Source organism: Columba livia, chromosome 18 (assembly GCF_036013475.1).
Source record: "Columba livia isolate bColLiv1 breed racing homer chromosome 18, bColLiv1.pat.W.v2, whole genome shotgun sequence".
Lineage (NCBI taxonomy): Eukaryota > Metazoa > Chordata > Aves > Columbiformes > Columbidae > Columba > Columba livia.
Window position 1 is genome coordinate 8007895 of NC_088619.1, and position 25567 is coordinate 8033461.

Genomic DNA, 25567 nt, shown 5'->3' on the forward strand with positions numbered 1-25567 from the left:
CCACTCATGCCTGTTTTAATACCAGAGTAGAATTTATTAACCTGCATTTTAAGAAGGCATAGAGAAGATAATTGCACATACTGTTTTGCATTACTCTGAAAACACAGAACACTCAGCAAACAGGGTCCCAGATTCAATAATAATTGTTTCTTCTGCTGACTGGAGCCTTCCTTTGACAACATGATCTCAAAGGAATGATTCAGAAGGACTCCTTGCAGCCCTTGTTTCATTAACTTTTCAGGAACCAGATGCAAATCATATTTCAACCTCTTTAAAAATCCATACCGGTTTGGTGCTTCTGGACAACTCATTCAGTGCCCAAAGGCATATCTGTGTAATGGCACAGCTGATAAATGCCTGCTCACTCTCAGGCTGCCTTAGTTCCCTAAATCCTATGTATTTCATTTTGCCCAAAAGGGATAATTCTCAATTGCCTAAACTTATTCAAATAACACTCAGCATTCTGCAACCCGATCAAGGAAAGAAATCCCTCTTGCTGCAGTCTCACTGTTCAATGAAAATTCATCATAAAATATGGGAATTTAAGTTATTTGTCCCTAAAACCATGAATGACCCTAAAACCATGTGCCTCCTGTCCAGCCTCCCTGTTGTCACTGGGCAGATGATGGCAATTAGTTTGTTAAAATCCTGACTCTGTTTATAACCGATGAGGAGAGATGGAGCAAACATCAGCAGAGACTGCTGCAGTGCAAAGAGCACTCACACTACCCTGAGAACTAACAAAATGAATACAAGAATCATATTGACTACTAAGTGCCTGCAGTCCAAGTCTTCCTTTTGCATACTGGTGATTTTATCCCATCCAGTTGCTTTGAAGCACTCAAGAAATCTGATCTACTACAACTACACATCGTCAGGATAACTTGAAACCTATGACTCCTACACATTTATCAGACCCGATGAAAATAACAACCTAGGCTGTGGTTTCTTCTCTGACAGATCCTCTCATTCCCCATTCACAGATCCAGGAGTCCTCATTCTGGTAGAATCCAGGCAAAGGTGCATTTTACAAGTATGTTATGGGCTGGAAAACTGTTTATTAACCCACCTGTGTTGAATCTATTATGCATGCATCACCCACTGAAGTATTTGTAATATGACCTCTGCCAAGAGCTGGGCTACCAGTTTGAAACCCAAAGCATCTCCCTCCTCCCTGTGCCTTACAGTGATCAATGAAGGCACCCGCAGCTGAAGCAGTTGCAGCATCACCTTTTCACACCTGCCCTGAGCCGGGATTTTCGTTTGCAGCCCAAAGCCCCTGTCCCCTCCCTTCTTTCACGACAGACCGAGCCACCCGCAGGGCGCTCCGGCCCGGGACAGCCCCCTGCCCACCTACCGGCGCGGTGCATCTCCCCAGCCCGCAGCCCCTCGGCTCTGCCAGCGCTGCCTTTGAGCGCCCAGTTTCCCTTTCCGCAGGAAGGGAGCCCAACCTCTCCCCGCGCCAGGTGCACCTCTTTTTTTCTGGGGGAAAAAAAAGATAAAATTGCACCCACATTTTAAACAAAGTGAGCGGCACCTTCTGGAATGTGCCTGAGAAGAAAGCCGAGAGGGAAGATTTTTTTAAAATGTTTTTTGCTTTCCCACCCTCCTCCGGCTCCCGCCGGCCCGGTCCCAGCCGCAGACCCCCCAGGCGCGGTGCGGCCCCGCCGCCCGCCCAGGCACCGCCTCCGCGGCGGAGCGCTCGCCCGCCGGCCCGCGCCCGTGCGCGCCGCCGCGCCGCGCCGCGCTAGCCCCGCCGAGCCCCCGCCGTGCCCGGCGCTGCCGCCCGCCGGCCCGCGGCTCCCCGCAGCACGGTCCGCCGCTCGGGGAAACGGCGAAATAGGCGGAATAGAGGGAAGGAAGGGGAAAATCCAGCGAGCTATGGTACCTCCTTACAGCTAAAGGGGGTGGGAGGTGGCTGCAGCAAGCGGCTCGGAGCTTGACCTCGATTTGTTTTTGGGACTGCAGGCAGAAGTGGCAAATCCGATGAGCTGAAAAAAAAATAAAAAGCAGGAGGATTTGAGGGTAAGTAAGAGATTGCCCCAAAACTGCCACTGATTTTTTCCTTTTTCTTTTTTTTTTTTTCGGGGAGGGGGGGTGAAATCTATGCAGAAGTATTGTGGATTGGGGAACGCAATTGCAGTGCATTGCAGTGCAAGTACTTCGGTAACTCTTCGCTGCATCCTCTTACTGCCCTTCCTACCACCAAAACCGCGAGAAGTTTCCCTTTGCGTTTTCTTTTCCTTCTTGTTTAAATAAGTTTTAAAATATTGACATTCTTAGCGAAGCCCGGCCGGCGATGCACGCCAAAGCCCCGCTGCTTGCAGATTCTCGGCTTCTGCAATCCAGATTTGGAGTGGGGGGAAGACGGGGACGACCACCGATGTAATACAACCCCCCGCCCCCGCCCGGGGCGTTTTCGTGCCGCCGAGCTCCGGGGCCGGCGGGGTGGTCGCGGCGCCGGGGCCATCCCGGCCGGGGAAGGGCAGCTCCGTGTGCGGGGCAAGACCGACCCCTGCAGTCGGCTGGCGGAAAGCGCCGGGGCTCGCCGGGGACTGCAGACACCCCGGCAGGGCTGGGGAGCGGCGGCTGCTACGTGCTCCGCGCCGTGGAGGTGCGGTACCATGCGGGGAAATGGGGGGGACGGAGGATGGGGGGTGGGAGCGGATGCGTTGCAGCGGGTATTAATCTCTTTCCGCTCATTTTGTAGCAGCAGGAGAGGAAACCCCCTCCCCTCCCCCCGGCATGCTGGCACTGCCCCGCTGAGACGTGCAGAGTTTGGGGTTAACTTGCACCTGGCCACCCTGGAATAGAGACTCTCCGGACCGGATCGGTTGGGGTTTGTTGTCTTATGTCTTGTTGGGAAATCTGGTGGATTTTTTTCTCACTCGTGGAGGAAGAGCCCGGTGCTGGCAGTTGGCTTCGTGGTCTTTTTTGGAGGGCGAAGGAAGGGAAGGGATATCGCTTGAGCCACGCAGAGAGCTCGGACATGTGTTGTCAGCACATCTGGGGAATACAGTCTGCAAGTCCGAAAGGAAATTTACTGGGATCGTTCAAAGTGCGATATTGATCTTTGTTATTTTTTTTCGCCGAGGGATGCACTTGGCATGAGAATCGGAGGATGGAAATTGTTTGGGAGGTGCTTTTTCTTCTGCAAGCGAATTTCATCGTCTGCATTTCAGGTACGCAGCTAGCACAGAAAGGGCGAGGGGGGGCAGGGGGGAGAAATGCCATACAGAGTTCTCAGGCTTCCCCACAGCAAGGGGCAGGAGGTACAGTTAAACGCAAATCAAAACAGTAGCTGAAAAATCCGTGAAGGATGTATTGTCAGTGGGTCGTGACAGAAATCAACAACTATCAGTACCCCCCTTAATTCCAATGCCTGTGTAGTAATTATGATACATTGGTTGCAATAAATAACCACAGTGTACTGATTAAGCACATACTTATAATTCCTGATGTACCTGATTGTGATAATTAATCTCAACATTTCAGTAATCCCAGAATTTCATAGCTCCTGAAGTTCTTAAACTCGGCTAATCCGTGGATCTTAAAAGGTTTGTAGTTGTCATGTTCTGGTGCCACAATTCAGGGTCTGCAAAGGAAGGAAAGACACTGAAGAACATGCTTCTGCTTTTAAACGGAGCTTTAGTGTGGCTGTGCTCTGAAAATAAGCATTAAAAAAATATAGCCCCATCCAAAGAACTGCTAGGTTTGAGCTTTAAGCTTCTCATTTTAAGCTTGCAAAGATCTCTCTCCCCTCCAGTATGCAGAAGCCGGGTAATTTCAGTTGTCACTAGAGCTTGTCCAATTAATGAATAGGCACGGCCGGGTGTCTAGCGTAAAGGATTGGAACAATTTATTCTTGGGGAAAACACTCCCTTCTACTGCAAAAGGCCTGGCTGCCTCGTTAATTTGTCATGTCAGTCATGCTGGAATAATGATGTTGCAGGAGGCAGGAGTGGGGAGGTGGCCAGTTCTCTAGGTTGGGACACCTCAGGAAGCCCCGTGGGGATCCAGGTTGCCTGTATCTCCTGCTGTTCCACTTCTCTGCAGGCAGCTTCTGCCCTCAAGTCATTGCGTAAGTCTGGAAATGGGAACGCCAGCAGCACAGGGGAGGCACTGCAGGGGAGAGGCAGGGAGTCCTGGTAGACATCTCGGTGTCCAGCCTAGAGGTGCTTAGGGAGATGGAGCTCCAGAGCTCCCTTGGGATGCTGGAGGGACTGGCCTGGGCCAGCTCGCAGCCCCCAGCCCCTGCAGCAGCTCACTCTGGCAGTGCCTGTCCCCACTGTGCTTTCTGCAGCACCTCCTGACTGATCACCCTTACAGCCCTTGGACTGGTGACACACTCACATTTGGGGTGGCAGCATTTATGTTCATTTGCATTGCCTGCACCTACCCCAAAACTTTTTTATTCCTGAGCAAATAGCATTGCTATTGGCCTGTGAGGTACCTCAGCCCTTCTTTTATCCCTATACACTGACACAGTCTGCCACCAGGCACCTGGGTGACACTGGCAGCACCCCAGGCTGACCTTCCACTTGTGCCCATTGGTACTAACAGAATAATTCACTCTCTCACTCTTTAGAACAGCAAAACCTGCTGCCTCTTGTCATTTAAATCTCACACTTATCTGTTTAGCTCAGCGTGATATGCCACCTGTCCAGTTCTCTTCAAATTAGGCACTTCTTCAGGTACTACAGTGAGAATGGAAAAATGAAGCTTGTCGCTTTCTTGGCCATTCTGACAGTAATATCCTGAGACAAAAAGAAGCTGTCCCGGTCTGTGCAGGTCCTTATGGCACACATTTAGATGCCAGTGTTTCCTAATCTTCCCCCTCTTTTCCTCATCTTCAGATGTGGGAACCCAGGCTTCTGAAATGGATAGTAGGATCAGTTCTGCAGCAGCTCTCCATCTCCCTCTAACACTAAGAACAGACTGATATCTGCCCTGATAGCCGCCTCTGTTTTCTTTTTTACTTTTTTTGTTTTGCGGGGGGGGGGGGGGGGGGCAATGAAGTGAAAAAGTGAATGATGGGATGCTTTTGCTGCATGGTTAAAGCTGTGGTTTCAAATGATTGATTTTAAACACACAGATGATGTGTGCATGCATTTAGCTTTTTTTTTTTTTGATTCCTAAGGATTTTATTTTTTCAGGAATCCTTAGTATTTGTCATCTCGGTAAAAAGGATCAAGATCTGTAGATATCTGACTGGCAGTAATGCTTTGTATCTTTCCCCTGCCATCCTCTTTACACTATGTTGTGTAGCATATAATGTAGCTGGGATGTTTGGCTAACAGTGCAAGTAAGAGAAGGCGTAATGAAGCCTGCTAAGGTTTGCCTCAACACTGGATTCCAGGAACTGGGTATTTTTAGCACTTCAGCACTGGTCATTCATTCAACATGTTACTTTAAAAACCCACTAGTTGAGCACACTGCTGCAATTACAGGGATGCCAATTAAGGAATGCAGTGGTAGCATATTTTTTTTTCTATCTTATTAAATCGGTTCATTCAGCAATGAAGATACACGACTGGTCTTCTGTGCATGGATCTTTCCTGAACATTAGCAAACGCTTGATTCAGTGTCTATTTAAACCTGGGATGGCCCTCCTACTAATTCCAGTGGTTATTTGGATTAGGGCTTATTAAATGCTGCTGTTCGAAGGGATGATGTCAGTCACTGAACTATTACATTAGCTTATCATTATTAGTAAACTTATTTATTAAACACAAGTTCAATGTGATGTCACATTGTCTTTTGCTATGTATTTACATGATGTTTAAATATAAATTATGCTGAATGTAGCACTTATGCTGTGTTTCTTAATTAAAATAAATAATGAAGTTATACAATTGGCTTTTTGGTTTCTCTTGCACGAATTTTTGTGACACTTAATATATGGAAAGTAATTGCATCTATTAAAAAGAGGCATATATATTTTAAAAATATTTTATACCTAACATTTTTTATCAGTCAATTACCTGTATGTATGGTAGATTGCTTGATTTGGAAGAAATGATACTGAGATTTAGGAGTATATATTTTTTCAGTTACTGGCCCTTATGTTTGGGAAATAATATATCTGTAAACTTTGTAAAACCAATGTTGTTTTTTTCTTGACATACCGAATTAAGGCTTTTGCTACTTGAAATTGCTTATTTGAAAGTAGAATCTAGTTTCTTTGTGCAGATGCAAATAAATAACAGATTGAAGGACCACAAAACCAATTTCTAACCTTTAGAAAGAAATTACAGCCCTGTCTTTCCTTCTAAGTCATGATGCATATTTATGCCTTTGAGTTGTAGTCCCTGAGGAAAAATAGTCATGATTTGTATTATGACTTTTGAGTTTTTGTTCCTTTTACTGATACTGCAGCACAGAAGGAGCACAGGGTAGGGGAAGTGAAGATGTCCTGCAGACAGAATGCTGAAGTAAGACCTCTCTGGTTGTGGTTCCTTTGAAGATGCAGATAATCGTGGCATGGGGATTATACTGTTTATATAGGAGGAGGATAAGTGGTGTTGGCATGATGTCTAGAATTTCCTTCCTGAGTAAGAATACCACCAAAGACTAATTAGCGTTAGCGTTCTCGGGTGGGATGTTGTTCATGCCATTATGGCTGCCACCTTTGCTTGCACAGTCATTTGTATAAACCAGGAGCAATTTTTTGTGATTCTAGTTATTAAAAATCAATTTCAAGAAACAAATGAGGATGCTGTTTTCAAATCCTTGCAGGATACTTCATTTAAATAAGGAAATGCTACTGTTGTGGGCATTGATTAAGAAGGTTTCTATGTACATTTTCTGTTAATCCATCAACAAAGTGATCTATAGAACCTGCATGTTTCACATCTTTGTGGCTTCATATGAATTGATGTATTACCTCTTATTGTTTTGGCTTGTGGGAACTAATATGGGTGAAATCCATGCAAGCCCTACAGCTCTCTTACTATTTGGAAGTATGTTAATCCTTTGGTGTCGTCCTCAAGTCACATAGGGGCAGGTCCCTTTTATGATGTAAATTCTTCAGCCTATTTGGCAGCACACAGGGGTCAGAAATCATGTATCGTGAGCAACTAAGATGGTATAAAAAAACATCCTGCGTATTGAGGAATTCCACTGTCTATTGAACATATGATGTAGCATCTCGAGGCACTGAGGGCTGAGGGTGTTGTGTTCTTTTTCTTTCCCACATTCAATTTTCTGTCTTGCTGCTTCTGTGGTCTCTGAGCTCTTATTACCTGGCATAACACAGAGTTGTCCTATAGGAACTCTAAATTATGCCAGGGCTTGAATTATCTGCTGAATGATGGTCTGTAAGGTCTGATAGCTCCTTCTCTTAGCATTGTACAACCTGAGGGAATCCAAGCTAAAATAGTCTTGTTGAAGAGAAGAGTATCAAGGCTCTAATGTCCATCAGTAACTAACAGGGAACGGTTCATTGTGTTTGGACAAAAATGTTGAAGCCAAGTTAAATTTTCTTGAATAGTTTCACAGAAATAGCTTTTTCTGGTAGTTTTGTTAAGTAAGAAATGTAATATCAGGAAGGAATTATTCATAGCAAAGACAGATATATACATATACATATATATATATATATATATATATATATGAAAGTAATTGTTAGGCATATAGGAGGGTATAGCATGCAGCCTGGTGCATCTTGGTAACTAAGAGCTTTTGGCATCCAATCCACTACAGTATTCTTTTCTGCTTTGTCCCATATCCACAGCTTCATGTGTGTGGGCAAACCGTCATGCCTGCATGGAGTTTGTTGATGTTGCTGCAAATCCACGTGGATTCAGTCCTCCTGCTCACATTCAAACACAGGATGGAGCCCATATGTTGGTTCCAAAGACTCTCAGTTCCTTAGCACTTGAATGCTTTCTCACTTCAGAAATGGTGCTGCCTTTTCAAAAGGTGTGAAGATGTTTCTGCTTTAAAATTCTATGGAAATAGCCTTGTAGTCTCCTATAAATGTGTGCTTTACTTTTGTGTGTGTGTGTCCTGTATTTTTCAGCATTCTATTTTTATTGTTAGTTTTACAGCTAAAGTGTGACCAGATAGGCGCTAAAGTGCCAAAACAACACACGTATATTTTTAGCTCATGTAAAGGTAGTAGAAGGGAACATTTATGAATACTTTAGCACATCTTATGCTGAGCTATTTTCCATCTAATAAACTGACAGAAAGGAAGTGGTAACTGCTCCTTTTCCAAATCTCAGTGATGAAGATACCCAGTTTTTGAAGGGACCTCTTCACCTTATTGTGTTGCCTCATTGTTAATGCAACTGAACTAGATATCAAGCATCCCAAGACAAAATTATTATTATAAAAACAGGAATAAAATCCCTACTCAAATGAGCACTCTCAATTTAAGGGTATTCTTTAAATCTTTAAGATACAACTGATGTTACAGAGAAGTTTTACCCTTGATATTCTTGGAAAGGTTTCAGTTTTTAAGTTATGACAGCTAGATTTTAAACTCAGCAAGAACTGAAATGGCTTTCCATTTGCATTATGAATATTCCTTGTATACTAATGAACGAGGAACTCCCGCTTAACCTAAAAGGCTGTTTTGCTTATTTGTTGCTGTTGGTCAAAGTATCGCTTTCTTACTTGGGTGAAAGCTTGTAATTTAGCTGAGAAGAGAGCTGCTGTTTTCATCCATACTGATTGTTTGTGGCAGAACTTAACATGACAAAGACTGAAGTGGATGATTGGCCCATCTGGGCTGTTAATAGAAGACTATATAAAACTGTTTTATCATTATCTCATTACCGGCACAAGCAGCAGACAAAACTAGATGACAGTTAGTTACAGACAACACTGACATACTGCGATAAATGATATTTTGCTCCTATCTTGTTTTTATCTTAACTATACTTCATGTTGGAAGGAACTAGAAATTTTAAATGACTTGTTTAGAGGGAACACAGTATAGTGTGACTGTGTTTCCATCGTAGTGCCACAAGAAAGTGCAAAAGTACCTGTCCATATAGTGGAGACTATCAGCAAAAAAGCTTCCATTGTGATAGGTAAGTTGAAACATTAATGGTAAATAAATAGGAAATACATAATCTGGTATTTAGGAGAATTTACAGCCCAGCCTGTTTACACTTGAATTCAAAGTAGCAGAATATCTTATTCCTGGGTTAACCATGGATGGTTAAAAAGCTATCAAGGGCCTTTCCATGGAATTTCTTGAAGGTAAAATTCTGAGTTATTATTGCCATAAAAATTGAGGACTGAAGCATTCTAGACCTATGTTCTGTGCAGGACAGTAGCCTTTCTGGTGAGGTAGGCAAGTACTGGGTGCCTCATAGGCACGCGGGTGCCCATAAGTGTAAACTTTATATTTGTCAATATGGGAAACGTTTTCATGCACTGCTTGGCAATTGGCAGGTGAAGTAAGAAGGCATAAGGAAACCTATGTTTACACACACCTTAAAAGATGCTGGAACTCTGAAAGCGTTATAAATGGCTTTAGTGTTAATGAGATGTAGGCCTCACAAATTGTGAAAACTTAAAGCTTTAGATGGCAGGTCTCTGTGCTCCTGTTGGGTACCAGGTACAGCCTATCCAGGATTACAGCCCTAAAATATTTAATTTTCCTTTTTCTTTTATTGTTCTTGAAAAATTGAAGGTGATCAGGTCCCAGATGCACAGCATGCTGAAAGCAATGGCGGGAACTGAAGAAATGCTTTAATCATTTGATCTATTTTTCCATATGAAAATGTTTCTGGTTTAGATACATGGATCTGTAACACCTGTATTTCTGTAGTAAAACTAGTATTAAATGCCCACAATTTATATTTTGTAACATTATTGCCAGAAAAATATCACAGCAGCTGTAATTCACGAATAACTAATTAGAATATACTTTTAAAGAAGATGCTAAAATAATGAGAGATAATACCCATAATGTTATCTGTTCATTTTGGCATTCTTTCTTCCTCCCTTTATCATTAGTGCTTTACTTGATCAAGCTCAGAATACTGGATGTTTGTCACCTGGCTTTTAAGTATGGAAGAGATAGAGTTGTGCACTGACTGGTCCAAAGTGGCTTCTAAGCACATGCAGGGAGGAGGAAGCTAAGCAATGTTATCCTTTTTTTCGCCTCTAAATGTGTTGACATCTCTAGCTTTTCAAAGTAGTGTTTTAGTAGAAAGATTTAGAGGGAAAACATAGTTTTGGAAAAATCATCTTGTCAGTTTTGTGGGTTGTTTCTACTTTATTTCCTACTGCTAACTATTATAGTGCTCTGTTCTGCTTCAAGAACAGTCCTTAGAATGGAGTGCTTCTGTTCTGCCATGAGCAGAAAGACTAGCACAGCAGGAATCCTACAGAATTTGCCGTATTAATACTAAAATAAAAAGATAATGAATAATGGAAAAAGGTCTTTTGGTACGTTTGACAGTGGAAAACTGCACAGTTTGAAGTGATGTTGCAATGACCATGTCCTCTGGCAAACCTGCCCAAGAGCTGTACTGCTGGTAAGATGGCGCTTGGGTGACTGAAGGAGCGGGTCAGGACCGGTGGCCACGGCCACAGCTGAACTTTGTTTGTCAAGGTGACATGCTTGGGCTGCTACAAAGAGCATTTATTGGCATTTGTCATTATGGCAGAGACAAGAAAGCTTCTCTCTTTAGGAAAAAGGTGCTGCTGAAGATCTGTGCATGTTGGCTGAAAAGGATAACGATACATTAGTAGTGTCCCCCGAAAGTGAAATTTTGTGGAGAATGAGTTGTTTGCTCATACATAGGTGGAAAGCCATACCTTTTGCTGGCAAAATGTGTTATTTCCCATGTGGGAAGCTGCAGTCATGGAAAGGCTGATGCTGCTGGAAAGAAAAGGTGTTTGATTGAGGGTGTGAACAGCTACTGACAGATTTCTCTGAATGGCAATGTGCAGTCTGAATTTTTCTAAGAATGAAAGGTATGAATGAGAAGAGCTTTGCATTATATTTCAGTCAAAACAGGGGGAAAAAATTTTGGTGGCGGACCTTGGAGCAGTTTGCAGGGAGCATGTAGTGATTGCCACACTTTCACAGATGGAGAAACTGAGGTAAAATGTCATGTGAAAGCTCACGCAGCAGCAATTTAAGTAATTACAGTCCATTTTCACTCTCATTTCTGCCTTGTAGCACTAGGATTACTCTTGCACCTTCTTTCTGGTGGGAGTATGACGCAGAATCTCCCCGCTGAGCAGTGAACCACCTCGCCGAACTGGGTGAGCAGGAGGGCTCCATGGCACTGGGTTTAGGCGGGAAGACAGTGACAGCCCCTGGGATGGGACCGCAGGCGCCTTGTCGCCCACCCCAGGGATCCAGCTGCTTCATCCACGTCAGCTCTGATCCTGCACAGCAGAGCAGCCTTGGGTCGGGCTGTGGGGACAACCGTGAGCAGCCATGTCTGGTGTTGCGGCGGCTATGAGCTGCTTTAAACCTCAGCTCCTCACCAGCCCTCATCCTTCTGCCCTGCTGCTCCTCGCCTCACCTCGCTGACCGGATTAACCACCCTGACCATGGGCCTGCCTCCCCACTAAGGACGTGTTTCCTCACCACAGATGTCCCCGGCGATGGCAGGAGGGTAGCTGACCTGCATGGCTCTCCCTGCACCTGGTCCTCATGGTGGGAGACTTTCCCGCCGGAAGGTGACCGCCCTAGCAAACCGCTAGAAACTTCCTCCTGAAAGGGGTTTCTACGAGCCCTGTGCTAGTGCTGCCTTCTGGTTTCTGTCTGGAGGGGGGATGGCTGCAGCTGGGCACACTCACATTCAGTGGATGATGAAATGTGGCAGTCTGGCCCCAAGAAATAGAAAACTACCATTTTTAAACCTCTAGAACTTGAAGCCCAGCTGAGCAGCGAGTTCAAGGTCATTTCCGCTCCCTTGCCTCTTGACTTCATGCAATTTGCTTCACCTAGATTTATCCCCAGTGTTTAAACTTGTGTGGCTTCCCTGGGAGTGAAGGGTCACAGAACAGGGCTTGATGTGTCCTCTCCGAAGCCGGGTCCCTCCTTCTCTCTCTGCCTGGGTACTACAAGGTATTTTTCCTCTTCATAGTAATATCAGTAAAGTTACCATGAGATATAGTTATGATATATTTAAGAATTACATCAATTAGAGTTTGACTTTGTTTCCAGGTAAATTTTTTTTAAGGTAAAATTTAGACTGATGCAAGGATTCTCCATTAAAGTGTGTTGTTTAAATTCTGCTAAAATTATTAACTTTCATTCAGTTGGCTTCTTTATGGCTTTTTTGTGACTACGAGTAACAAATAGGTTCCTCAAAGTGCAGGACTTTGCTTGCCTCATGTTTCACATCCACTTGGTGTGGATGTCGGTGACAACAGAAAGTTAAGGGCACCAGAGGTTTTGGCCCTAAATTTTGTCTTTGAAATCTATTCTCTCAGCAGTATCAGACCAACAGGTTCCTTTGCGTACTGATGCTGTTGTTGGATAGTCTGTGAATTGATTTTGGGGGGTGAAATTCTCACCCCAGGGCATTTTGCCCATGATGTCTCTAACTCCCACTTTTTCTTTTCCAGTGCATTTACCATTTGCTTTTTTTGGTTTTGTTCACATTTATATTTATAAGCAGTTTGTTATTGTTAGAGTATGTTTGCATGCCTGCTGGAAAACAAAGTAATCTACAAGGACTCCACAGTCTCCTCTTGTTTGCTCAGATGATCCTGGGGGTACTATGTGGCAGTTAATAATTGCAAGTGGGATTTAAAGTTATCTGCAGATGCATAATTTTTATCTTCAGTAGCCCCCATGGCACTCTCTCCAAGTTGTTAGCAATTCATCTTTGCCAGTCTGTAATTGTGCCTTTGCTCTAGAGTCACAGGTATTTAGCTCACTGTGGAACAGGATGCAAAACAGAGTAATAAATAATATGATTTATTTTTGTTAGGTAACACAAGTATGTTTTCATACTTGTGAACTAAAAACTTAGTCATTCTCTCTAGGTTTTATTGTGATACATTAATACGCAGATTCAGCAAAATGCGAAACTTGAAAGACATGCTTAAGTGTTTTGCTGTATATAAGTCTTAATAAGTCATTATATAAAACAACTTATATTAAGGATGTGCTTAAGTGCTTTGCTGAAGCAAGGAGGGGCAGTGGTATACTGCATGAATAATACAAAAGCTTTGGAAAAGCCCAGCTAAAATGAGCAGAAGTTCTCATAATTCCTGATTAAATTATACAGTTGTGTAGAAAACAGTTTTTTATCCAGGTAAAATTATGTCAGTTCTTTGTGTGGTAAAGTGAAGATACAGGCTTTTCTGGTATGACTAACGTCACAAGAGAAACTGTACAATCAGAATTAAAATAATCTGGATTGTAGTTTGTTAATTCTTGCTTTATGGATGCCCTGAATGAAACAGACACCATTTCTCACAATAGTAAACAACTTTCCCCTGTGCTATGGTAAACAAAACCAAAAAGCTAGGAAGTGAAATAACAAAAGATGAGCAATAATACACGATGCTTTTGCTGTGTGGGCTTCTCATCAACCATTTTTTCCCAGCCCAAATCTGAATTTTATTTTGATCAAGCCTTGAGTCCTGATACAAAGAGGACCCCGTGTGTCCAGACCTGGGCTGTGGGGCTGCACGGGGTGACTGGTCAGGGACAATTTGCACAAGCAGAGTTTAGTCAGACCGATACAGGAAACTTCTTGTGGGGGATACATACAAATACTTGAGGTTCTGTCTATTCCTTTTTCTGGGACCAAAACAAGCCAAACACATCCTCTCTGCAGCTGAGAGAAGGTGGTAGCATATTCAGTATGTATCAGTAGAAAAATTCCTGACATTTTAAATGCGATAAGGCTTCATATAATATACTGTACTATGAATAAATTTCTACTATGGTCAAGAAAGTTTACATAAGTACTGCATTATTTATAAAAATGGCTGGACAAGCTCTACAATACATTTACAACATATTTATGTATTGGGGCTAGATCTACCAAAGGGCACAGAGCCTGCAACCTTTCTCCTTTCCCTCCTCCAGCCACTGTCCTGCTTTGGCTCAACTTGATGCTTCACAAACAGCAGCAAGTAGCTCCCACAACTCCTGCTTGTAACTCTCCCATTTTGATTCTTTATGTACTGGGACCTTCTGTGTCTATTGTGGTTTATGCTTTTAAATACTGATTTACTTTGCAATAATACAATAGAAGAGCATATCTGACAAGGTAGTCAGCATCTTCCTTTCAGTACTCCTGAGAAGGAACCTGTGACTCAGATTTCAGACCACAGCAAATAACAGTTGAATTGAAATCCTTTTTGAAATGTGTCCCTTTCAATGGCTTCTTTACTGATGTATATGCTGATAACTGTTGTGGAGGACCAAATGATGAAGTGTGTCTTAATCACATCATCATAGTACTGGGCACCTAAGAATTGATTCTAGAATTTATTCTAGTAAATGAATACTCCAGAACTTTAAATCTTTGAAATAGAGCATTCTTATGGATAAAAACAGAGTATATGACATAATACTATTGCATTATTTTTAAAACTTCTAAGTGCTTTGGATATAACATTCACTTGTATTATATAAACTGCACAGAAATAATCTCCTGGCATTTGCTTGGAATGACAGTCATCAATTCCTACACGTTTATTTAAAATCTTATGTAGAAACAAAAAGGATTTGTTTTACACAAGTTTTCTTTGGATATTTTGCCAGGAAACAAAAAGCGAACTTTGCTACTAGAGGCTGAAATAAAGTGCAAAATAAAATCTTCAAATCAGCTCTTAGTCCACAGAGCAGTGTGCAGTGGAATTACTCTGCCAAAAATGTGGGCATTGGGTTTAGTTAAGTATTAAGCAGAAGTCTCTTGGTAAATAGTCCCATTAGAAACATCCTGTGACCTCTGCTGCAATTCAGGTATGTGAGGGAACCATGCGTAGGAGCTTTACTAGTCATGTGGTCAGAATGATTTTCAATCACTTTGGTCATTGCTGGATTAAAATTGAGGCTGCAGAGATTAATGGTCTGTTGTTACTAATCCACTAAACCCCTGTTCCTGGATCTTTTAAATTGACTGAACCTATAGACTGTTAAGTTGCTGAGAGATATGGATTTGTAATGGTTTTAACTATCTTTCTTGATGTTCGGTGTTAGCAGTATCCTGTTATTTATTGATCTTTGAGACAGTGATCTTGGCTATTCTTGAATGGAAGGGAACTTGATACTTTTTTATTTCTACTATTCTATAGCACGGTAGAAGTGTGTATCATTTTAAATGAATGTGGGTGAAGAAAGATTTACTGTGTTTAGATATGAGCTGGCATTAGTAGAGGCTCAAAGAAGAACAATAGAAATTAAATATATATGTATTTGTAGTTTGTATAAATTAATAACCCAGTAAAATAATTGAGAAACAATGAGTTTCTGATTTCAAGGATCAATTTTTCATATAAATTTATTATTATTAAATTACTACATATGTATTCTGCATGTTTATATTAACAGATAGCAAGGTAACGTGGCTTTGATTTTATAATTGACTTACAACTCTGTCAGTGAATTCTAGTGATTAAAATGTACCCTTGATTTCATGCAGCCATCTCTGTTTCTGAGCCCTAGTGACTTGGCTTATTCTTTTGCCTTCTGGTTATCTCAGTAGTAGTATGTTTTGATTAAGGACTGCAAAGAGCTTTTACATCTGTTCTTGTCACAAAGATGCGTAGGATAAAGTAGGCCAGAGATAACTTATCATGCAAACTATGGACCTCCAGTTATTTCTTTCCCTCCAGATTTAATATTGTTTTCAAATAAAACTGGGACTGTGGAAGTACACCCAAAGCATTTAAATGGATTTTTGGCAATTTCTCAAAGCTCTCTTGAGGAAGAAGAAAATATTAATGTAAGACTGAAATGTATATGACTGGATAAAAAAGAAGAAGTTATTCTCCTGGCAGCTATTAGGAAATACAGTCCTTGTCCTATAGGAAATTAGAGTTAATTATAAAAATGAAAACAACAGTCACAGTGGCTAAGGTGAATAGATCAATGAGAATAGTTATTGTGACACTGAAAGGAAGAAGTGGCTTCTTTCTTATTTATGATATAAACAGCTGATAGGAGCTAAACACGAGGCATGTCCTCAGGTCATGTTCTGTAGGAGACTAATTTGTGAGAACTAGACACTAATTAAACTCACAACATAACAGAGTTAATGTTTGCAGGTTCACACACAGACTTCAAAGCTTCAACTGCATGTCGCAAGTGATTTAGACCTGAGTCTAAATTATAGGCCCGCAGTAGGGTGGAAAGCAGTACCCTGATCTTTCCCTAGCACTTAGGCCAGCCACTGAGCAGTTCTTCCTGCCTCATCAGGTTCACATAGCAAACAAATGAAGGATTTGTTGAGTGGAGAGACACCAGGTAGTTTCTCTGTGTCCCTGTAACACATTTGTGACTGAGCGACTGCACAGGGTTACGTTGAACTGCCCAAGCTAGTAGCTGAAAATGTATTGTGCTGTCAGACAGAGCTTTCTCTGTTTAGACAGTTCAGGGACCAGGAGCTTGACTGTCCACTGTCTGGTGTCCAATGTAGTTATTTATAACCCCACTGAGTAAGTGAGAAATACTGCTCTATTAGAATGACAGCAGTTTTTACCCGCTTGGCTTGAGTGTGCACTAACAAGCAGCCAGATCCTGTATTTAGGTAAATCAGCGTAACTCAAAAGATCTGTTCTAGTTTGTCAGAGAAAGGAGCAGGCCCAGAGTGTGGGTACTGGAGGGTCAGGTCTTGGGATTTTGATCAGAGGCAATAAGCCCACTAGCTCTATTAACCTGAGTGTTAAGTGCATGGTTCTAATCTGGGTTTAAAACTGACTTATATATTTCAACAGTTGCAAAATAAACATGTGGTCTGCTCATTTTGGGGGGTTGTTTTTACAGCAATCATACACAGAGAACCCTATTATTGATAGTCCATTTTTTTAAAGCTTCTGCCATCTCTTGCACTCTGGTATTGCTGTTTTTTTCTCAGTTGCTCTTAAAGGCAATATTAACAGATGGTATGCATTGCTCATTAAATCTGCATTTACACCTCTCCAAGGACTGCAAAGATGTTGGGAAACAGACCATGTTACTGCAGTAAGCGCTTAGAAGCTTGGAACTTGCTGTGCTATTCATGAGCAGTTGTCACTGTCAGTGTGTTTTGAGTGCTATAGCAGTAGAGTTACAAATATACTGGTGAAATATTTCTAATTTAGCCAAGTCCAGGTATGAGCCACTTTCTCACAGACTGGGTAAAATGTCTGTGTTTCTTTTATACTTTCTGTATTTGCACCATGGTAGTGGCAGAGACAACAGTTCTTCCCTTTTTGTACAAATGTCTTAATGCTGGACATAAAACCTACAAATCAGTTATATGTAATTTCCCACCTCTATTTACATGTGTCATCTGAGGTACTTTTGCTTTTCCTTGAGATCACTTTCTCTATAATGCTTAGCTCTTCTGTCCTGTCTGCAGTGATGACATTCTTAAATAGATTAGATATATAGATGTTACTTTTAGTCTTTCTCAACTTCAATGTATCTTTGTCTGAAGAGGCAGCGCTTTGATGTGCGAGTCAAAAGGCCACAGTGCCAGCGTGGAATTCACTTTCCATGTTTCACGTTGGTGGAGAGAGACGCAGAAATCCAGCTAGCAGATAAGAGTTCTCATTTTGGCTTCTTTATTACTCTGATTTGGAACTGATGGGATCTAACTAGCAATCCCAAACACATCAATATAGCCAGAAACAGGTGCTCCCATCTCGTTTCTTTTAAGCTTTTATTTTCTCTGGTAAAGTGTTGGATCAGAAAGGTTAAGTTGTTGTCGATTCTGTGGTTCATGGAAGGTTAGGATCTAGTTCACATTTCTTTCATAGTTGACCTGTGTTAGGGATAAGGAAGCTATAAAGTGGATAGTACATTAACTGGAAATGAGATCTAGCTCTACTGTTGTTACAGGAAAAAAACACTTCCACCCTTCTGTGTTTGAGCTGGTCTAAATGGCCATAGAGAGGAGTGGAAATTCAGTACTCTCTCCCAGTATTTTGTATTTGTGTTTATGATTTTCTGTTGGCTAGGGGTATTTCATACTCTAAAAGCAAAGTCTAGGAATAGAGAAAAGAATGAGGATATAGACCGTCAGGTAGGATGCTGGCAGTGGATAATAGCACTGAGATTGGGGCTTTCATAGTGCACTTTGCCAGAAACAAATGAGGAAGAGCACTGATGACTTTCCACTTTCCTTATTGCTTTTGGTTCTAAATACATAGGGATCATGTTGGTGGCTTCAGTATGAACAAGACAAAAACCAATCTTTTGGTCTGAAGAATTACAGAGATAGAGATATAGAGAACTTGACTGTTCAGTTATCAAGTCTTGATTTTTTTTTCTTAAACCCTTAACTTAGAGCGCAGAACCTGTCAGAATCCTTGAAGACAAAATTATTAATAAAATAAATGCTATAAAGTTCTTCACTATGTAGCTGTTGACCTTTGAGGACCCTGACTGCTTAGTGAGATTGTTTCATTAGTATTTGCACATTGACTTCCTGCCAAAAAGTCAATCTGCTTTTCTTTTGCCTGGTTTTGCTATTTTGAAGGTCTTCAGCTGTGGAATAGAATCCACTATGTAACAAAGAGCTGGCAGAGTTGGAAGCTTTCCAGTAAAAGCCTTCTCAGGTTAAACTCTGGTGATGCTGAAATATTACAAGTGTTTTATGTGGCCTCCTTTCCCTTGTGCCTTGCCTAACATAGCTGTTCCCAAAGAAGGGCAACAGTTAGTTTTAGTTCCCACTGCCCCCAAGAGAATGTTCTACTTGTTATTTATAGGATGAAATTTATACATCATTTAAACTCGGGACTTGGACTTTGTTTCTGTTCTTTTACCAGCTTCAAAGCAGTTCCTTTAAAGATGTTCATGATGAACTTAATGATCCATCTTATAGAGTTAATTAGTTATGATGTAAACGACAGTATGGATCTCATATCATATTTAGATGATCAGCATTTCTTCATTGTTGAAGACACTCAAACAAGTTGTCTAAAATAACACGTAAATATCACACTGAAAAAAGCACGAGAAAAGGCTGTAGCAGAAAGGGCTGACTCAAGAGCAGATTTACCTACCAGTGTCCACCAGAAAATGTCCATTTCTTTCTGATGTGGGATAAAACAGGAGGAAGATGGATGTACACTACCTCATCTTTTTTCTCTTCCCCAAATTTCCTCCCCAAAACGAGAGGAAGGTCAAAATGTCACCTGAAAAAGCTGGATGGAGCTAGCAACTTTCTGTAGGCAGCTAAAGATGTCTGAACTATGAATGGGCTATTTATTGAGCCTAAAGGGCTGAGATCTTTTCTTTTATGATAGACAGAAATTGATGAGCCTGTCAAATACTGAGACTCTAGAGGATGAAGGTATGTTTTATACCTTAGCATTAGACTCGGAGTTCTGTCCTTTGGCGTATTAGCAAGGCCTGCATTTCACAAGGGATAGACTAAAGTAATTCTCATGTTCCAGTCCAGTGGAGTAAATAAACAGCTACATTCTGCAGATGTTGCAGATTCAAGGAGAGCCCAATTAGCAGCATCTGAAGGCAGCCTGGCCTGTCTCTCTGGGATAGGGCACGCGTGACTGTAGGAGTTCATCTGACAGGATGGAGTTCTCCTTTTAATTGGAGCTTTTGGTTGCTACTCCAACCTAAATATTGTGCACAGTAAGTCAGCACAGCTCCACTGATCTCGCTAAATATACATCTGACTTGCACTAGCTGTAGGCTGACTGTTCCCAGAAATGAGCGCTGTGGGCCTTATTTTGCTCTGCAGGTACTAAGGGAACTTGAAGCAAGTGTGAGAAGGCTATTTTTCTCAGTTGTTCCCAGGTTAATACAGTGGAACCTCTGGCTCAGGAGATTCCTGTAACTGCTGGAAGATTTTAGATTAAGGATCTCTCTTTACTGCCTATTTTTGTATTCTTTCTTCTAATATTTTGCTGCAGATAAACAGTTCCCAAACTTGTTTGCCTTTGCATAAAAGGTATGGGATAATAGGAGATGAAGCAGCTCTGAAAATCCTTTGCCAGAGAAAGGAGGAGAATGTGAAAGATCTGGAGCAAGAAGTGTCCATGGGTGTTGGGAGCTTAGAGCTTAGCCACCACTGCACAGTCTTTCCCCATTGGGATTACTTTCAGGACCTTCGCCAAAAATCAGGGGCTCAGCTCAGCACCTGTGGCCCCTGGTTCTGTCCTTGCTGATGCAGTGCCTTCCCCTTTCCTCAAGTTTCTTTTTACCATTGCAAGTGCTGGTCTGAGTACTCACTTCCCCAGCACATCCCGTCCTAGTCCTAGAAGTTCTTCAGTAACCCACTTGTAAAGGAAGCTCTTATGTCTCATCTACTGGGCTCTTCCCAGGTTATTTGATCTGATCAGCTGTTGCTTTTTCATATAAATTACATTCACATTTATTTTGGTTGCAAATAGTATGCACATTTGTACACAGATGTATACCGCATCACACGCATGCATATATTTGCATATGCAAGTATGATAAAAATGGAGTCAGCATCTGAGAGAAACAGATTTCCTTGATGAGCTTGAAATATGTTACAGAGCCTACATTTTTATCAAATGAAGTGCTTTGAGCTGGATTTTGCTCTAACTGGGAATGGTTGAGGACAGCTGCGCTCAGTGCTGGGCTGGGAAGACCAGCAGAGAGTTGGTGCGGAGGAGGTTGCACCCGAATGAGGTTCTGTGGAATGGGGCAGGCAGAGAGAAAGAGGGGAGAAAATGAGGTACAGGAAAGAGAGTAGAGACCTGACCTCACAATCACATTGGTAGGTACAATAATTTTGCGATTTGGTAGATTTTTTATTAGTTTTATTAAAAAATAAGAGTAGGGAAGATGCAAGTGATGAATTCGTGCGCACTCACCATCTAAAGTTGTCTTCACACTTTGAAAATATCAAAAGTATGATTGCCTATGCAAGGATTGTGTGGGAAAAGACACTGATTTAGCACATTCTCATTTTATTGCAGAGGTTACGGGACACAGTGAATAAAGGAGGGGATGGCAGGAAGAGGAAAAGATAATCACAAAGGAATTTAAGGCTTCTTTAGATAATAGACTTTTATCACTGTCTCTGCCAGATTTTGTGTTGCTTGGCAACACACTTTAATCAAACTTTCCAAGGGTGGCCACTAATTGTGTGTTTCTTGTTTCCCCCGAGTCCTGATTTGCAGTAGTGCTGAGCAGTTACAGTTAAAACAGGTCAATGGGAGAAATATTTTGTATGTATCAAATGCTTTGCAAGTCGAAGTACTGTAAAAATTGTACACTGGGGCTACAAATTGGCTAATAAAATGTATGGAATATGTTTTTTTGGCATTCATTTGCACATATGTAGAAAAGGGACACCACTTCTTCAGGAATGCCCAATAATCAAACATTTTGGGACATTGAATCTTGTACTAAAATTCCATTATACTTTTAGCTTGAAGTGCTGGGAAGACTGGCTGGAGTGGCCTTTCATGGCACTGCCTGGTTGGCTTCAGTTACTGAGCCTTTGAGGGCTTTCTTCTGCACGGGGCGTCTAAGCTGCAACACTTTCTGTCTCGGTCACAAGTGTTAGGCTAAGGAAAAAAAATACTCAAATAGTCATCTCGAGGGGAATGTAAAGCGAAACCAGCCCCTTCCTTTTACTCAGCTTTCGACTTCCAAGCATTGGCCCCATCTGAATTTCTCCTATCTTATCTAACCTAAGAACCACTAGGTTCTTATATCATTGTTAGGTGCAGGTCTGCGTTCAGGTCGTGTTCTGTTGAAGTCATCGTGCAGTTTGATCAGACTGAGGTGGAAGATGAGACCCTTGGCCAGCCAGTTTGTCTGTGTGCACAGGAGGGAGCCATGCCCAGAGGCATCGTAGCTTTGGAATGACAGCAGCCCTCTTGCCTGCTGTGGCTTAAACTAAAGTTTGGAAACCTTTTCTTTCCTAAAGTCCAGACAGGTCTCTTTGATATCTTTCTGAGGGAAAAGAGCAAACATTAAAATCAATCTTGTTTTTGTCCTGTTGCTATAGGATAACACTAATGTGACTGCAGGCCATATGTAATGTGCTGGCTCGCTTCATCCAGCCCCTAAAGTGCTTCTTAATCTGTGTATTGATGATCACAGACCATCTAGCTCTGCTAATGCATGGAAGACTATTAAAGAATTTCTGTATTAGCCTTTTATAAAAGGACACAAGCATGTGTAGGAGGTAAGTAAAACATGTAATGTTTTAATCCATTAGGAGTGACTGTGGTTCTTAATTCAAAGCCTAGAGAAAGGCAATTTATTTAAAAGGTACTTTCTATCTCTACAGTACCGTTTACTGAAATATCTCAAAATGTCTTCCTCTAATTGTTATACAAAAATAAAGGGATGCTGCTGCTTAGTGTGCAGAACCCTCTTTGGGTAGGTCAAAGATGGTTGACTCACAGCTCACTGCCAAATCAGAATAGTGGGACTTTGCACTGCACTTCACAGAAATAATTGCCCAGACAAACTATAAAGCAATGAAAAAAGCTGCCTTGAGGGTCTTGAGGCTTCCAGGTCCAAATTTTGTATTGCTCTTAATGTAGATTTACGTGAGGCAGGGTGGCTTACGGCTAGTTGATACTCAAAGTTGAAATATTGTAAATGATGCCAGTTTTTTATTAAGTTAGTTAAACCCAATGCAAATGCCTGTGTTAGCGTTTTAAGTGGATTCTGGCCTCATTTATGTTGATTTGTGGTTGAAATTGTGTTTACAGTTGTGACACTAACCTGACTAGTACTGTACTAGTTTCTGTTGACTGACTTCATGTGAATTGATGGCACCTCTGCGTTTGCAGACCAGACTTCGACTTCTTCGGGAAAATGTACCAGGGAGAAGGGTACGGGGTGTTGGATGATGAAGCAGCAGCTTTGACACAAAATGCCTGTTCAGGGTGATAGTTGTCCTAAGGAAACAGGCCAGTGCTGTGTCCCTCATGTCACTTAGTACTGTCAACCCCTTTTCACCACAGCACTTGTGCACATGATGCGACACTACATTCAAGAACATGGCTGGATGGAGATGCTATGGTTTAAGCAGGCATTTGGAGTTTAAGGTTTGATATTTTCCTTAATTAGTCTGCTTTAGCATATCTTTGTCATTTTTTTAAAAATCTGGAATGAATTAAAAGTTGTTCAGGGGAGAAGAGAAAGATTGGCGCTTGAGGTCAGAGGTGACATGATTGCAGAACTGTTGTGCTTTTGGAGCCAGTTAAAATTTGCTCAGCTTCTGGATCACCTTGACACTTGCTCACATTACAGCAGTGCTGTCAGTGGATTACCGCTGTGTTTAATGGCAATGGACTGGTTGATGCCTAACATTTTAATGTGCACTTAGCCTCTGATCTGTGACAAGTCTATAATTGTCTGTTGAAAATTCTTTAAAGCTGTGTGGTAAAAAGCGATTAGTGATCACTTTTGGATTATTGACTTCATTTCCAAAATTGAATGCCTAGTCTTCTGGGTTTTTGTTTGTTTTAATACTCAGTAATGTAGCTTGATGGTAGAAAAAAACTGTAGGTGTTTTTTTGACTCTTTGATGTACACTAGCTAGCAAAAGAATTAACGGAAAGAAAATGTTGACGTCCTTACGTGGTAAAGATACAGTTTGCCAGTCATGCCAAACTGTCATTTTGCTCCTGCCAAATTCACCAAAAATTTTTGCAATTGTAATAATTAAATGCCACTCAAAGGAGGAAATATGCTCTTTTACTCTAAGCTATTTCTGTGGTAGGGGGAAGGGGAGGGTGAGGATCTCCTTTCAACTCAAATCCAATCCACTGTTATCCCTACAAAGACTGTTAGAATAAATATTGCCCCATGACTGCAAGGATAAATATTGGGAATTATGAGGTTGTCTTTGAAGAAAAGCATATTTTAAGAAAGCATGAACCCCAAATTGATTATTTTTGTTTGAGTAGTCTTCTGCTTTTTGGGGAGTAAACAGACCTCGCTTACTGCTTTAATATCAGAGGTGGTTGTTTTATTTACTGTCCTGACATCTCCCACACACTCAGGCTGCTTCCTAATGGCAGAAAATAATGAAAAGAAATGGTGCGTGTTTGTAAAGTAAATATTATCACTATTGGGGGAATCTGCTGCTGGCACAGCCCCACATCTAACCAGCTGAGCTGTGCAGCGATAGTGCAAGTCCAGTGCCACATTCTTTCTATCTGCCTTGGCTTGCAGTTAGGGAAATCACAGTTAAAGAAAGATTGTGATACAGATGGGTCAGAAAAAAACCCTTGCTTGTTCTGGAACCATATTCAGTGTGTATTTGAAGTCGTCAGAACAATTCCTATCAGTCTAAATGTTTTAGAATGCACCTAGTGTAAGCTGCTATGAGAGCACCATTTATCAAAATGCTGTGTTCTGTGGAGTGCTGCATCACTCTTGTTGAATCTTATTAGTTGTTACTTGTAGAATCTTATTAGTTGTTACTTGTACAAGAAAACTGAGTTACATTAACTGCTTGTATTACTAAGAGTTATAGTCTCAAGCTTCCTATATATGGTGATGTACTGATAAGAAGACCATAAACGTGTGAAACTGAGAACCAGGAGGTGAAGACAGGACAGGGTCAAACATTGCAAAATGGACACACATACAGAAAGGGTTTAGGCTAAGGTCTGAAGGTCACTAGAGTGGTTTGAAGCGGGTGCAGCCATGGTTGAACTGTGTGTTCTCCAGCTAAGTAATGAGGTCTCTCAAGTTTTTGGATAGAGATGATCCGTATTTTGTACTATTTCTAGCAAATGACCTCTACAAACTTTTTGATGCTGCAAAAAGTACAAAAAATAAATAAGAGCAGTCTTATCAACATATTGCTGCACAAAGTTGTGTTGGGGAAAAAACAAACAGATGCCACATACACAGCACCATAAGGATTTAAGAAAACACATGATTCCTTTTAGGTATGTGGCTGGATCAACTCCAAGCATGCGTGGCAGGGTGGGGATCAGTCTAACTAACATGAAGTAAGTTGGCATCTTCTGGTACTGAGCTTAGTTTTCTGTGTAGCTGAGTGAAAACCTGGCACTGCAGCACAGCAGTTGCAGTGAACCTGGCCTGGTGTGAAGCTCAAAGCTGGATAAAGGACCCTGGTGTAAGATCCTTTCCAAGCATCCAGTTTTGTCATCCAATTTTCACCCTAAGCATCCATCTAACAGGGCTCAAAATCAAGTTTACAGAGTCAGTAGTATTGTTCATTGCATAATTGTATGGTCACCCAGCCAGATGCAGTGAACTTTGATCTGTGTGCATTATTCATCTGCCATATAGAGTTTCATGAACAGCTGGCAGGCATTTGTGCAAAGGGGAGAAGTAAAATGTGCAGAATTTGGTCAGGTTCTTCTCACTGCTACTGTGACGTTTTTAATGTCTATGAGACTTATTTCAAACTTTCATCATTGTTTTCAACACAAACAAAAGTTTGTTTGCTTTAGATTAATTTCAGTATTCCAAATA

General features: G+C 41.6%; 1 protein-coding gene and 1 long non-coding RNA gene across 6 annotated transcripts in view; one reads left to right on the top strand and one right to left on the bottom strand.

The window, feature by feature from the left end:
• Positions 1 to 1366: 1366 nt before the first annotated feature.
• CA10 (carbonic anhydrase 10) overlaps positions 1367 to 25567 on the top strand; it is a 162367-nt gene continuing 138166 nt past the window's right edge. The window contains exons 1-4 of one of the 5 annotated variants that reach the window (XM_065034788.1): positions 1367 to 1466; positions 1969 to 2025; positions 2711 to 2839; positions 3095 to 3182. In XM_065034788.1, the coding sequence (XP_064890860.1) occupies positions 3122 to 3182 (61 nt within the window). In that variant the 5' untranslated portion in view covers positions 1367 to 1466; positions 1969 to 2025; positions 2711 to 2839; positions 3095 to 3121. Of the gene's footprint in view, positions 1467 to 1711; positions 1885 to 1968; positions 2026 to 2466; positions 2615 to 2710; positions 3183 to 25567 lie in introns of those variants that run through there. The other 4 variants (XM_065034787.1, XM_065034785.1, XM_065034784.1 and 1 more) reach the window with 4 other exon arrangements.
• LOC135575770 (uncharacterized) overlaps positions 3195 to 25567 on the bottom strand; it is a 62707-nt gene continuing 40334 nt past the window's right edge. Inside the window, exon 3 of the long non-coding RNA XR_010467041.1 lies at positions 3195 to 3595. This is a non-coding gene — a long non-coding RNA (uncharacterized LOC135575770). The remainder of the gene's footprint in view (positions 3596 to 25567) is intronic.